The sequence below is a fragment of the Ctenocephalides felis genome, unplaced genomic scaffold (assembly GCF_003426905.1).
Source record: "Ctenocephalides felis isolate EL2017-DRISC unplaced genomic scaffold, ASM342690v1 CF-g0.4_SCAFFOLD_00845, whole genome shotgun sequence".
In the NCBI taxonomy this organism is placed as follows: domain Eukaryota; kingdom Metazoa; phylum Arthropoda; class Insecta; order Siphonaptera; family Pulicidae; genus Ctenocephalides; species Ctenocephalides felis.
In genome coordinates, this window is record NW_020536999.1 from 89,443,810 (window position 1) to 89,459,865 (window position 16,056).

Genomic DNA, 16,056 nt, shown 5'->3' on the forward strand with positions numbered 1-16,056 from the left:
GTATGTGATTATAAAAATATAGTAATATTGTAGAAATAAATGAAAAATTGCAAAAACAACATGTCATTGCTTGACTTTGAAAATATTTGAGGCATTGTTTGGCATTGAAAACAAATGAAAACTGTCATCTGCCAAAAATTTCAATTTACTTATGAGCCTAGACAATATTAGAAAATGTATAATACATTCATGATTATGAATAAGAAAAATGAAATGTCTACATTATTATTGCCAGAAAGCAGCTGAGATGTTCCAGAAATTAAAATAATATAAGATACAGTATATGTTTGGCAGATTTAATGATACACTTATGAATAGGATTTTGACAAATTAGTTCACCTAAAATATGAAATTAAGTAATAATCAGGGCCGGTCCTACCTTGAATGCGAAGCATGCGAAAAATACGAGTGCACGCTTTAGGGGGCGCCTGCACGAGATTCGGCTATGAAATTTTCAATATAGTTTTTTTTTTTTCAATATATAATTTCTTTGCATATTTTACTAATCTCTGCACAATATTTTGGAAATAAAATAAAAATTTCACTTTAAAACAACAATTGGGAGAGTAAAGATGAATACATACAATTCGGCCCTTACGATATCAATTAGGAGAAGCTTAAGATGCAATTTTGGATATCTTAAATAATAAAAAATCAAATTAAAATAATCCAACATGAAGTACCAGTGTTACGTTTATTAATGAAGTGCTAGAATTTTTTGCTCTCTATGATTTGCTTCAATAGAATAAATCGCATAAAATGCCCAAAATAAATAAGTAAAATGTTTCAAAAGCCAAATATTAAATATAAATAATTTTAATAATAAACTGTTAAAACAGGTAAAATAATAGGGGAGAGGCGCAGAAAAAAGAATGGCATGCGGGGACTGGTGACCCCAGGGGCGTCCCTGGTAATAATGTATATTAAATTATTACTAAGAAAAATGTAATGTAGAAATTATAATTAACAAAAACCAGTTGAATTATGGTACGAGATTATAAAAATTATAGGCAACATTATTGGAGCAATTATTTTGAGTGAACAAATCCAAGGTAATATTGTACTTCTACCGCTGATACTATATTTTATTTTTTTCTGAATTTGTTATTCCGTTTAAAAGACTTCAATTTCTAATATAGGAAAATGAGACTCATTTTATTTAAAGAAAAAAGGCTTAAAAGTTCTGAAAGCAGTTTAATCTTTTTGTAGTCGTCAAATTGTGTTAATAAAAGATCAGATCATAATATCATTCATGATTCGTATCTAAATTTTTTAAACCTAATTAAAAACGATTAATCCTTTAATAATTTTGTGTGTATATATGTAGTAATACATGTACATCCATATATGTGCTTATATGTATTTGTTTGTATATACACTATATACATGTACTTGCATGTATGTTCGTGTATATAATTGTATGTACATGAATATATGGATATATGCATATGTATGTATGTGTATGTGCATGTATGTGTATGTAGGCAGGGCCGGTCCTGGGGTCCTTAGCGCCCGCATGCAACATTGTTTCTAGCGCCCCCCCCCCCATATTAATTTTCACCGTTTTAACAGTTTATCATTAAAATTATATAAATTTTTACATATTTTTTAAAAATTAATTTTCAATTATTCTGGATTTAGTACACAAAAAAGTAGATATAATCTAGTAGGGTATAAAATATATTGATTTTAAATTTATTTATTATTATCGATATCAATAAATAAAATAATCCCTGTCATAATTTCACACTTTAGTAATATTCAATATGTAGTAAATTGGTTGAGGATGTAAGTTCGACTACCATAGCAAAAGAATTAATATTTTTGTTAGATTAATGTTATAGAATTTAAGAAATGCATTTCAGAAATAGTATTTATTATTTTGGTATAAAAATCTTGATATCAAAATAATAAATACTATTTCTGAAATGCATTTCTTAAATTCTATAACTTTAATTTAACAAAAATTTTAAGTGAAATAAGTAAATTAATTTTTAATTATTCTGGATTTAGTGCACAAAAAATTAGATATAATATAAAAGCGTATAAAATATATTGATTTTAAATTTATTTAGAAAATCGAGGCGATTCGGTGGTTGATTATAATCAAGTATTTTGGAATTTTCAATTATTTTTAACGTATGTGCAATGTTAATATTTAACAAATATATAGCATTTAATTTTCAAACATAACACTCGTATTTCATGTTGGATTTTTTAATTTTAATTTAATTTAATTTTTCATCGTTTACAATATCCAAAATTGCGTCGTAAACTTCTCTTTATCGATATCGTAAGAGCCGTCATCAGCTTGTTGTTTTAAAGTTAAATTCTTAACGTATTTTAGAAGTATTGTTTAAAAATCAGTAAAAAATGCAATGAAATTACATAATTTTTGAACAAGATTGAAAAAAAAAACTTACTATATTTGATATGTATTATTTCTGTATAGTTAATAATTATTAAATTTAGAGTATGGAGGACACCACTAGGTATAACACAAGCCTTAAGATTTTCGTTCCAAAGTAAATTTTGCTTCAATTTTTCATATTTGTTCCACGCATGTCTTCAACATTCAAAGTTCAACAGATGCGAAACATTTGCAACAAAAGCAAAAGTTAGAATTCAATTTCTCGGAATAAACAAGTCATTTTCTAAGCACTGACTACCCATTTTTTATAATTTGTTTATATTTTTTAACAAGGACCGATTCAACTAAATCAGCTCGCAATTTTTCGTCAGTAATGCCCAACAATTAATTTAATCTCTCGCAGGTTTGCTCTTATGGGATTGAACACTAGATAATTTCTTTTTCGATTCCATGGTAACTTCAAACAAAGAAAAAATTGAATAAGTAGATTAAGCAATAAACAGAGCTGTTCTTTACTAATTTGCAGAATTATTAATCGGTTAATTGTTTCTACTGATATCACATTGCAAAATAAATATGCTTTTTGTGTCCCCGTACCCCTGGTTAAGTTAAATTATTTATTATAATTTATTAAGTATTCTAGATTTTAAATAAATAATTCTAGATTTTATATAAAAAATATAAATTTTATAATATAAATTTAATTTCCGAAACTCATTTTGGCGCCCCCTAAGGCTTGCGCCCGCATTTTTTGCATGCATCGCATGCAAGGCAGGACCGGCCCTGTATGTAGGTGTGTATATGTATGTGTATATATATATATATATATACGTAATAATATTTCTCAGCATTTGCTAAGGCAAAACATTCCCATTTTTAGTAAACTATTATACAAGAGCCATAAAAAATTATTTTTGCCTAAGCCCGTATATATTGCCTACACCTGGCCGACAGAACTTCATTACAGTTTGTTACAAAGTCTTGTGAAGTCAAAAACATTTACAAATATTCTCGAGAAAATAAGAGTGTTTTTAACAAAAAGTATTAGTGATATGAATATATAAATTATTACAGGTAAATAATTTTTAATTTTATATAAAACCTTTTTTAGTTAATTTTTATTACTCTTTACACTGGTACATAATCCATTCCTTTATAATTTTTCTAAATAATCTGTAATAACCATCATTAATTAATGTTAGTCAATATTTTTTAAAAAACATTGTATTTGACAGAATAAACCTGATGATGGAACGTACCTAGTTCCAAAACGTCGTTATTAAACATCTTCAAAAAACAAATTGTTTTTTATTATTGGATTTACTTTTCAGAAAAGAAACAATCAATATATATATATATATATATATATATATATATATTTCTCCTTACTTGTTTACAAACTCTTTCCACGTAATTTCCTTATAATTCAGCTCAAAGAAAGCCAAAGTCCCCAACAAAGCAACAGTTCCAATCGCTCCAATAATAAACCACTTATCCCTCTCATTCTCCCCAAAACTCTTCCCACTCGTGCCTCTACTAGTATTCCCGAAGACTCCAAAATTCCAATTATCCTTCCCAGTTTTAGGTGAAGTCATACTAGGCGGTGGGGTGCTCCTAGATGCTGTAGTTTCTTTTGCTTTAGGTGGTACATCTTTAGGCGGTGTTGTTTCTTTTGCATCAGTTTTGGAGGATGGATCTTTGGTGACTCCGCCAGGTTTAAAGAATTTCTCGAAGCCTTTTGGGGGCTTTTCGCAAAAGAGACGCCATTCGTTTAGTAGACTGTCGATGTTTGGTAATCTGTTTGCGAGTTTGAGCTCTGCCAGATTGTGCTGCAACTGGGGAAAAATAATAGATAATAGTAATAGATAAAAGATAATTTATATGTATGATGTTAATTAACTTCCCGTAGGGTAAGTTACAGTAAAGGGCCGAAAATCGAAAATGAAAATTTTTGCTTATCTTCACGTTTCAGAGGTTTCTGAAAATTTTGGCATACCTCAGAAAAAATGGAAGTGCAGAATACAATTTTGCATCCACACAGATCAACCTATTTGAATGGTTCAAAAAACATTCGATTCCTATTGATAAGGAGATGTGCTGATTAGTTTTTGACAAAGGCAGGTCCAGCCTTTACGGAGATACGGAGCAAAGAGTGCAGAAAATAGAAATGAAGTTTTTGAGAGAACGGAGGATCCGATTCGAATGATCCAAAAGGCATTCAATTCATAAAGATTGGGAGAAGTGGTGATTAGTTTTTGGCAAAGGCAGGTCCAGCCGTTTCGGAGTTACGGAGCAAAGAGTGCAGAAAATAGAAATCGAGTTTTTGAGAGAATGGAGCATCCGATTTGAATGTTTCCACAAACATTCGATTTGCAATGATTAGGAAAAGTGGTGATTAGATTTTGGGAGAAACAGGTCCAGCCGTTTTGAAGACACGGAGCAAAAAGTGCAGAAATAGAAATCGAGTTTTTGAGAGAACGGAGCATCCAATTTGAATGATCTAAAAAACATTCAATTCGTAATGACGGGTAGAAGTGATGATTAGTTTTTGGCTAAGGCAGGTCCATCCGTTTCGGAGATGCAAAGCAAAGAGTGAAAAAAATAGAAATCGAGTTTTTGAGAGAACGGAGCATCCGATTTGAATGATTCAAAAAACATTCAATTCGTAATGACGGGGAGAAGTGGTGATTAGTTTTTGGTAAAGGCAGGTCCAGCCGTTACGGAGATACGGAGCAAAGAGTGCAAAAAATAGAAATCGAGTTTTTGAGAGAACAGAGCATCAGATTTGAATGATCCAAAAAACATTCAATAGGTAGAAGAGGTGATTAGTTTTTGGCAAAAGCAGGTCCAGCCGTTTTGGAGATACGGAAGAAAGAGTGCAGAAAATAGAAATCGAGTTTTTGAGAATACAAAGCATCCGATTTGATTGATCCAAAAAATTTCAATTTGTAATGATTGGAAGAACTGGTGATTAGTTTTTGGCAAAAGCAGGTCCAGCCGTTTTGGAGATACTGAGCTAAATGTGCAAAAAATAGCGGTTTTTGAGATAACTAAGCATCTGATTTGAATGATTCAAAAAACTTTCTGCTTGTTTTGACAAAATAATTGCTTTTGGAAAAAAAATTATTTAAAAATTTTTTTTTTTTCAAAAAAAATTTTTTTTGCATATCGAAAGTAATTTCAAATTTTGGCTTAAGTTCTAAAAACACTTATGTACTCTAAATAAATATTTATAACTTTTTAATTCAGTTTATATAATTCTTATAAATATTAGATTTCTGGAACATTTCGTTACGGTACGGAAAGTTCCAGTATTTGCAGATATGAATCCATACACCACTAGATTGTAATATAAATTACAAGTACTGTCAAAGACCCTGAAAAAAGCCGACAAAAACTATCTGGAAAATTTTGAAATGTGGTGCTGGAGGCGAATGGACAATATAAAATGGACTGAAATGAAGAAGTCCTTAAGAAGAGTGGGCTAAGAAAGGACTCTACTGAGCACAATCCTGAGAAGAAAAGGTAACTAGATCAGACCCATTCTGCAAAGACCGTGCCTCCTACACGACGTCGTCGAAGGCAAAATAGAAGAACTGAAAGGATTGGGAAGAAAAAGAATGCAGATGGTTGATGACTTACGCGAGAAGAGAAAAGACAGGGAACTGAAAGCCGAAGCACAGGACCGGGAAGCATGGAAGCAGAAGTTTGGAAAAGAAAATTCATAAAAACGGATTTAAGGTAGGATAATGGAAATAATAAACAAGGGACGGGAAAGACAAACATTGATTTTGTTATTCTTGTACCGTGGACTTGCCTTCGGGCAGACTACTATTTATTATTTACTGTCAAAAACACTTTGTTATTGATAACAGCTATATATATACAACATTTTGGAGGAATAAAGTTTTGTATAGCCTAAAACATAAAATAAATAATTAAGTGAAGCTCTTATGTCTAAATTATTCATTCAGTTCCAATTTTGTTTGGGAATTCCAAACCCACCCAGATTTATAACCTGGTTATATCACAACTTGAAACATATACCAAAATCTCCTAAAACTTTCCATAAACAAAACTAAATGTTCTGTATCCATTTTAAATCCTTTACACTTCTGATTTTAATAAAAACATACCTTTAAAGTATTAATATTTCCATTATGAAATGATGTCCACAATAGTTTTTCCAATTTTTTAGCTGTGGCCAGGAGTCTGTGAGCCATGTCTAGCGGCTCATTTATTATATTATTTGATTATTTCTAACTATATTATCATTTATCTGTCAATTTTTTGGAAAATTGCACAATATGACTTAAAATATCATCATTTTTATTCAATCTATATCTTGTGTCATTTAGAAAGTTGGTTATGTAGCTGATAGAGATTATGTGGAGTTGTTGAGACCATGTTGGCAGAACTGATTGTAAAGGTGAGATACACAGAAGTAAAAGAAACAAATTTAAAAATTTAAACTAAATTTGAAAGAATAATAAAGAAATTGTTAATTCTTGAAATATTATGAATAAATTGTTTCATAATTTCTTATACCAGGCACTTCTGCCTTACTGAGATATGAAAATAATAATAATAATTAATTTTTTGACAATTGCAAACTTAAAAACAAAACTGAAATTACGTGATTTGTTTTAATAAAATATATTCTAATGTAAGTTATATTTATTAACTTTCCTTAAAGTAAGTTATTGTAATCGTCCAAAAATTGAAATTGAAAATGTATTCATATCTTTACGTTTCAGAAATTTCTGAACATTTTGTCATACCTTGGAAAAATAGATGTGTGTGTATGTATGTATGTATGGATACAATTTTACGACCACATTTTTAGGTAAACAAACCAACCGATTTGAATGATTCAAAAAACATTCCATTCATATTGATAGGGAGTTGTGCTGATTAGTTTTTAGCTGTTTTGTAGATATAGAGCAGAGTGCAGAAAATTGAAAACGAGTTTTTGAGAGAACGAAGCATTCGATTTGATGATCAAAAAAGCATTCAATTCGTAATGATGGGAAGAAGTAGTGATTAGTTTTTGGCAAAGGCAGGTCTAGCCGCTTCAAAGATACGGAGCTGAATATGCAAAAAATGGCAGAGCTAGGCATCCGGTTTGAATAATTTAAAATTCTGCTTGTGTTGACAAAACTATTGCTTTTGGAAAAAAAATTTCTTTGCTTAATTATTTTTTTAATTTACTTTTTGAATATTGTACGGGAAGTTCCAGCAATTTGTTTTAAGGCACGATGCCATACACTATTATTTTTTATAAACTTTTATAAGTACTAAAAGCGCGATCTATTTATTCGTTCTTCATTGATTTTTTTATAATTCAACCACGTTTCGTATAACTGTAATATTTTAGATGTTTTTTTTTAAAGAATAACTTTTAAAAAATTTTGAGTTTTTAAAATCGGTTCAGCATTTTTAACTACAATTTTGCACTTTTTTGCTAAATGACTTAGCACGATTTGCGGATACAAGAGATCAAAATAAGATACTTTGCTAAAGAAACCATAACTCTAAAATGAATTTTGACGTCCCGTGCATTGATCCAAAAATAAGGGTTAAAATTTGAAATATTTCATTTTGGCTTATTTAGAGTGCCTGAGATTCCCCTTGAAAGGTTTTTCAAGATTTAACCCTTATCTTTGGGTCAATGCACTGGACATAAGAATTTATGTTAGAGGTATGGTTTCTTCAGCAAAGTATCTTATTTTGATCTATAGTAACCGAAAATCATATGTGCCTAAGTGACTTTTAAATTGACCCGCCCTAATTATTATTACTAGTATTAAGTAACTATCAGATTACAATACAATATAATTTAAAAAGTTGAAAGTGTAATGAAAATCAAAATAAACAAAAGAGAAAAAGAAAAAAAAATAGAATTTAATAAATGTGTAAATAATACTAAAAATGATAACAATAATAAATAATAAAAATAAATAATATATATAAATACAATTTTAATCACAATATCATTTACTACCTCTGTGTGTCTTCCCTTTACCGAATCATATTTGACAACTGCTCGAAGAATCGTGAATCGTGAGTTTTCATATTTTCACAATTTAGAAATAGATAAATTAAAATATAAATAAAATGTCTGAAGAAGCTGGAAACTGGTGTTTAATAGAAAGTGATCCTGGTGTATTTACTGAACTCATAAAAGAATTCGGTACGTTAAAATATAATTGTAATATTAAAATGCCGGTTTTGTACACGCTCCCATTGTTTATGTGTGTAATTTTAGTAATTTTCTATTTTTAGGATGCAAGGGGGTACAAGTCGAAGAAATTTGGTCATTGGATGACGAGCAGTTTGATAATTTAAAGTAATAATAATGGAAAATTATTAGTTTGATAATTATTTTGAGTTTTGATAAGATGCAATCAAAGGCTACTTTGTTGTTATGGAGTCTTGAATTAATAATAAATTACATTTTATCTTTATATGTATATAGACAGGTAACCCCCTTATAATAGTGTAGTTACATCCAAAAAACTACCGTGTTATACTGAACAAAGGATTAGTAAAACAGGGAGGGGTTAGGTTTCAAAAATTTAACTAATGGTGTATGGCATCGTGCCTTAAGGCAAATTGCTAGAAATTTCTGTACTGTAATGAATGAATTTAATCTCATTTTTATCCATAACACTTACATCCGCCCCATCGACATCCAACCTCAAAACAAACTTGGTCATATCTAACCATAAATCCATAACTTCCTTGCAAACTTTAGGATCAGCAGTCCAATTGCCTTGCACAAGACACCTGTAAGCCTTCATTAGTTTAGGATACATCAAAATATCTTTAAGAGGCAATGAAGCGTAAATCAACCACATTTTGTGTTCGGTTGGATATGCAACTGATATGCGTCCCATTAGTTTTTGGAAATGTTTCAAGTATTGCTTGGAGTTTTGGCCGTGAGCATCTGGTTTGTCATCAACTATCACTTTGGCTAAGATTTTTAGGATTTCTGGGTCTAGGTGTTTTTCTCGCAGGTCTAATATTGTCTGATTATTATAAGAATTATATTAACTGAATTGCAAAGCTAAAATTATTCATTTGAAGTATATAAATGAGCTTTAGAACTTTAGCCAGAATTAAAATTAAAGACCGAATTATTTTTGATATTCAGAAAAGAAATTTTTTGGAAATCACTACTTTCTCTTTTGTCCTTTTAGCTTCTGGATTTTTAGAGTCGATAATTTTTTCTTCAATTCTCTTCTTTAAGACCTACCACATATGATAAGTAAATCCATCATTTTACAAACTTCTGATCTTCTTAGCATCAGTCTTGTTTGAAAAGTAAACATTTACTACTTTTCATTCCACCAAAAAGCCCTTTTTGAATTTTTGCTCTAGAAATCTGTTGACCAATCTTCCTCAGTTTTTGATCATCCACTTTCAAAAATTTCTCAAGACCTTTGGGGTGTGAACGTGAATTACTTTTTTAATCCTTAAAGAGTCTGTTTTATCAAATTCTTACTTTTAGTGTAAACGTCTTTATATTATAATACTATTTATGATTAAGTAATCATTTAGTAGAAATGCCATGTTATAATGGGAGTTACCTGCACATATTATAATATTGATTCATAAGTATGAAGTGTTTATGATGTTTATTAATTTATATCTATAAAGCATTATTGCTTTATTTTAAATATGCTCAAAAAGCCCATATATAACTTTTTTTTTATAAATACAAGAAGTCCTAAAATAGATTCTGTCAATGAAAAAAGACTATATATGGATTAATATATAAAATTAATTAATATATAAAATATATATGAATTAAACTTTTATGAAAGATAAAATTAATCTAATATCAATTAACAAATTATTAAACATTACCAATTTACTTTTAGACCTGTACATGGTTTAATATTTTTATTCAAATGGATTCAAGATGACTCGCCTTCTGGCTCAATTGTACATGATGGTAGACTCGATAAAATATTCTTTGCAAAACAGGTAATTAAACTAATTATATATATATATATAATAATAATAATAATAATAATAATAATAACAAAAGGGGGGAGGGGGAATAGTGATAATGGGAATGATAGACGAAGGGTAAGGGAGTGGTGGCTTTCACACCTTCGGGCAGACTACCATTTATAATTATTATTATTATTATTATATATATTTATTATATATATATTTGCTTAGGAAAAAAGAAAACCATTATTTTTATATTAACTTCAGGACAAGAATAATGGATTTCATTTTCACCAACATAATATTAAATTCTTGTGTCAAATCATTCATTGTAATTCTCATCTGAAACGGTTTGACCGATTTTTATAAAATTTTATAATAATGCTAAGTGGTAAGGATTGGCCATTATTAAATATTTTTTTTATTTTGATGAAAACACATACAGCCCTAAATTTTTACATTTTTACATTTTTAGCACAAACTCCTATTTCGTAATAGTCGTTTTAGAAAATGAATGGTTTTTCATCCGGCTTTCAGCCAATGAATTTCTCTCACTGAATTTTAATTAAGATTTTCTTAAATTTATGAAAAGGTTTAATTCAACTTAAAAAAAAAACTTATTTATTAAAGGTTGTATATTCCTAATATTTTCTTAAATTTTGGTGTCAATTTTTTAATTCTTTATTTTTTATACTGTTTAATTTTAAAAAACGACCCTAAATTTTTACCTTCCTACCTCAAACCCCAATATGGTAATAGTTATTTTATTTTATTGATTAAATTACTTTTCACCTGCTTCCAGTCAGTGAATATTATTAATTTAATTTTAAATGAATATTATTCATTTAAATTCCGATTTTCTTGAACTCATGGAAAAGCTTTTTACTTAAAAAAACAAAAAAAAAAAAATTTGTCCACCACTAACCCGCTTTCTACCTGCTTTCAGTCAGTGAACATTTTTCATTTAATAAAAAACTTTTTGGTTTTGTCCACCCCTAACATTTTTTCTGAATTTTTCTTTTTTTCACTTAATTTTTTATACTGAGAAATTGAAAAATACGCGCAACACTAAATTTTCACTCTCCTTCTAAAATAACTTCTATTTTGTAATAGGCATTTTAGGAATCCAATTATTTTTTATCCAAATTTCAATTAAGAAAAATTCTTAAATTATTTTTATGCTGACAAATTGAAAAATACACAACACTAATATTTTACTCTTTTTCTAATAACTCGTATTTTGTAATAGGCATTTTAATAATGTTTACCAAATTTTAATTCAGATTTTCTTGAGCTTATAGAAAAGAAAATTTGTTTTAATTTAAAAAATGGTTTGTCTACTCATAAAACTTTCTTAGAAACTTTTTGATCATTTCTCTTATTCTATTTGTTTTGTAAGGCCAAGTCAATTTATATTTGTTTATTCATGGGCGTAGTTAAAAATTACATACTGTCCTAAATCTTCACCTTTCTACTACAAACTCCTGTTTTACTTACAATAATTCAGTAATTTTGTGCTACTCCAGATTATATCTTAGAAATACTTTGCATTTTCAAACGTTTGCTGGCTAATGTAAAAAAATAATAAATAGTAGTCTGCCTGAAGCCAGGTCCATGGTATGAGAGCACCATAAAATTAATGATTTTCATCCCCTCCCTTGTTTATTATTCCCATTACCGTTTTATTGCTATTAATTGACGATTAATCACTTCATATTCGTTTTTATGAATTATTCTGTCCACACTTCTGCTTCCATGCTTCCTGGTCCTGTGCTTCGGCTTTCAGTATTTCCTTTTCTCGCGTAAGTCATCAACCATCTGCATTCTTCTTCTTCCCAGTCCTTTCAGTCCTTCTATTTTGCCTTCGATGACGTTGTCGATCCAGTTTCAAGATCGTGCTCAGTAAAGTCTTTTCTTCACTAACTCTTCTCAGGACTTCTTCTTTTGTTATCTTGTCAGTCCACTTACTTTTCTCCATTCGCCTCCAGAACCAAATTTCAAAACTCTTCAGATAGTGCTTGTCGGCTTTTCTTAGAGTCCATGTCTCTGATTCTTACAGAGCTATGATCCACACATATTAGTCACTGTATTAGTCCCTTCCCCAAATTAGGCATATTAGTCACTTTATTAGTCCCTTCCCCAAATGGAGACTAACTTTGATTGTCAGTAGTGTTCTCTTCTTCCTGAACGCCGCCTTGGCGCCTGCGATCCTTGTCCTGATCTCTCTCGTGCAGTATCCCTCTCTGATCAAAATGTTTTCTAAATATTTGAAACCATCCACATCTTCCAATTCTAGATTTCCTAATGTTCAGGGACTAATTTTTTTTTTTTTTTTTACAGGTGATCAACAATGCATGTGCAACCCAAGCAATTCTAAGTCTTCTTTTAAATTGCAAGCACTCCGACTTAACATTAGGCCCCACACTGACAGAATTCAGAGACTTTTGTCAATCCTTCGATCCACATCTCAAAGGATTAACACTGAGCAATTCTCAAACAATTCGTACAGTGCATAATTCATTCGCTAGACAGACCCTATTCGAATTTGACCCCAAAACAGCCTCAAAGGTAAGATAAATAATAAAAATAAGACTTAAAATAAATACTGGTTTGTTGTAATAGACAAATTAATCGATTTTGTTGTTTTTAGGATGATGATGTCTATCACTTCATAGGATATATTCCTATAGAAGGCCGAGTTTATGAATTAGATGGCTTAAAAGATGGCCCAATTGATTTGGGGCCTGTAGCAAGTAATCAAGACTGGTTAGATGTTGTAAGACCCATTATAGAGAAGAGGATTAACAAGTAAGTGTGATGTAAATGTAAATATTTCATATTAATTATCAACCAGGATTTGATCTGTTCATTTGGACAGCTGTGGTTCAGTAATTATTACACACAAACTAAAAATTTTAACGCGTTAATCGCCACGATCATATCAAATAAAATTTCACATGGGCAATGGTAACTTTAGTTAAAAATATATCCAGGAAAAATAATGTATCAAAGATGAAGTTTTTTGCCAAAATTATGGAAAACAATTATTTCAGACAAACTAAAAATATTAACACGTTAAACGCCATGATAATATCGAAAAAAATTCACATGGGTAAAGGTAACTTTAGTTAAAAATTTATCCAGGAAAATTAGTGCATCAAAGATGAAGTTTTTTTTTGTCAATTTATGGAAAACAATCATTTCAGACTAATTAAAAATATTAACACGTTAATTGCCACCATAATATCGAAAAAAAAATCACATGGTCAACATTAATATATGAAAGATAAAGTTTTTTTTGTCAAAATTATGGAAAGCAATTATTTCAGCCACGATAATATCGAAAAAAAATTCACATGGGCAATGGTAACTTTATTTAAAAATGTATCCAGGAACATTAATGTATCAAAGATGCATTTGCAAAAATTATGGAAAACAATTATTTCAGACAAACTAAAAATATTAACACGTTAAACGCCACGATAATATCAAATAAAATTTCACATAGGCAATGGTAAAATCAGTTAAAATGTATCCAGGAACATTAATATATGAAAGATAAAGTTTTTTTTGTCAAAATTATGGAAAGCAATTATTTCAGACTAACTAAAAATATTAACACGTTAAACGCCACGATAATATCGGAAAAATTTTCACATGGGCAATGGTAACTTTATTTAAAAATGTATCCAGGAACATTAATGTATCAATGATGCATTTGCAAAAATTTTGGAAAACAATTATTTCAGACAAACTAAAAATATTAACACGTTAAGCGCCACGATAATATCCAGAAAGTTTTCACATGGGCAATGGTAACATCAGTTAAAAAATTATTCAGGAACATTAATATATCAAAGATAAAGGTTTTTTTTTTGTCAAAATTATGGAAAACAATTATTTCAAACTAACTAACTAAAAATATTAACTTGTTAAATGCCACAATAATATCGAAAAAGATTTCGCATGGGTAATGGTGACTTTGATGAAAAATGTATCCAGGAACATTAATGTATCAAAGATGAAGTTTTTTTTTGGCAAAATTATGGAAAACAATTATTTTAGACTAACTAAAAATATTAACACGTTAATCGCCATGAAAATATCAGGAAATTTTCACATGGACAATGGTAACTTTATTTAAAAATGTATCCAGGAACATTAATGTGTCAAAGATGCATTTGCAAAAATTATGGAAAACAATTTTTTCAGACAAACTAAAAATATTAACACGTTAAACGCCACGATAATATCGGAAAAAAATCAAATGGGCATTGGTAACTTTAGTTAAAAATGTATCCAGGAACATTAATATATGAAAGACAAAGTTTTTTTTGTCAAAATTATGGAAAGCAATTATTTCAGACTAACTAAAAACATTAACACGTTAAACGCCACGATAATATCGGAAAAATTTTCACATGGGCAATGGTAACTTTATTTAAAAATGTATCCAGGAACATTAATGTATCAAAGATGAAGTTTTTTTTGGCAAAATTATGGAAAACAATTATTTTAGACTAACTAAATATATTAACACGTTAAACGTCACAATAATATCAAATAAAATTTCACATAGGCAATGGTAACTTTAGTTAAAAATGTATCCAGGAACATTAATGTATCAAAGATAAAGATTTTTTTGCCAAATTTCTGGGAAATACATTTTGATGTCACACATGAATGGCTGACAATAAATATGTGTGGCATAAAAAAGTGTTTCCCAGAATTTTGGCAAAAAAACTTTATCTTTGATACATTAATGTTCCTGAATACATTTTCAACTGAAGTTTTACCATTGCCCATGTGAAATTTTTTCCGATATTATCGTGGCGTTTAACGTGTTAATATTTTTAATTAGTCTGAAATGATCGTTTTCCATAATTTTGACAAAAAACTTCATCTTTCCAGAAATTTGGCACATTAACTTTACCTTTGATACATTAATTTTTCTGGATTCATTTTTAACTAATGTATGAAAAGTTTCACGATATTATCCTGGCGATTAACGTGTTAATATTTAGTTTTTGGCAAAAATGGACATTCAGCATGACTTGAATGCAATTCAGAATGACTTGAATGTTTGCTTTTCTGCAAAAACGATTTTTTTCTTCAGTAAGTTGATAAACTACAATCAATACAATAATTTATAAGTTTTTTTTTAATAATTTTTGAGTAACTATTTATTATCTGTGGAATTCTTCTAAAAATTTGGCATAATTGAAGAAAGTAGAAGCATAACTTCTTTCAAACGTATTTTAATTTATCTAAAAACAAAATCTACTATCAAAAGTCTTCAAAATAAACAGATTGTAATACAAGTTAAAAAAAACATATCTGATGTATCTTTTCCATTATCTAGATACAATGCTGGTGAGATCCACTTCAACCTCATGGCTCTAGTATCGGACAGAAAAATGATCTACGAAAGGAAGATCTCAATGTTACAAAAACAAATGGAAGAGAGTGGTATGGAGACAGATGATGCACAATCTGAAATAACCCGACTGAAAATGCTAATAGAAGAAGAGGAAGCAAAGATAAAACGCTACCAGATAGAAAATATAAGAAGAAAACATAATTATCTTCCATTGATTGTAGAGTTATTGAAAATGTTGGCAGCTGACGGTCAGTTGATGCCTCTATATGAGAAAGCGAAGAAACGTGCTATGGAAAGGGATGCCGCGAAGAGCAAGTCGTAGGGAATGGATGATGGATGATTT

General features: G+C 29.5%; 2 protein-coding genes across 2 annotated transcripts in view; one reads left to right on the plus strand and one right to left on the minus strand.

Annotated features, from left to right (window-relative positions):
- The window catches only part of LOC113374901 (AFG3-like protein 2), a 30,275-nt gene extending 23,557 nt beyond the window's left edge, over positions 1-6,718 (minus strand). Inside the window, 2 exon segments of the mRNA XM_026614865.1 lie at positions 3,761-4,206; positions 6,508-6,718. Coding sequence (XP_026470650.1) covers positions 3,761-4,206; positions 6,508-6,594 — 533 coding nt within the window. The 5' untranslated portion in view covers positions 6,595-6,718.
- Positions 6,719-8,424: 1,706 nt separating this feature from the next.
- LOC113377418 (ubiquitin carboxyl-terminal hydrolase isozyme L5) lies at positions 8,425-16,046 on the plus strand. Its single transcript, XM_026617738.1, has 6 exons — positions 8,425-8,564; positions 8,657-8,720; positions 10,258-10,363; positions 12,674-12,901; positions 12,984-13,141; positions 15,696-16,046. The coding sequence occupies exons 1-6, from the start codon at positions 8,489-8,491 to the stop codon at positions 16,033-16,035; spliced, it is 972 nt and encodes a 323-aa protein (XP_026473523.1). The 5' UTR covers positions 8,425-8,488; the 3' UTR covers positions 16,036-16,046.
- The last annotated feature ends 10 nt before the right edge of the window (positions 16,047-16,056 follow it).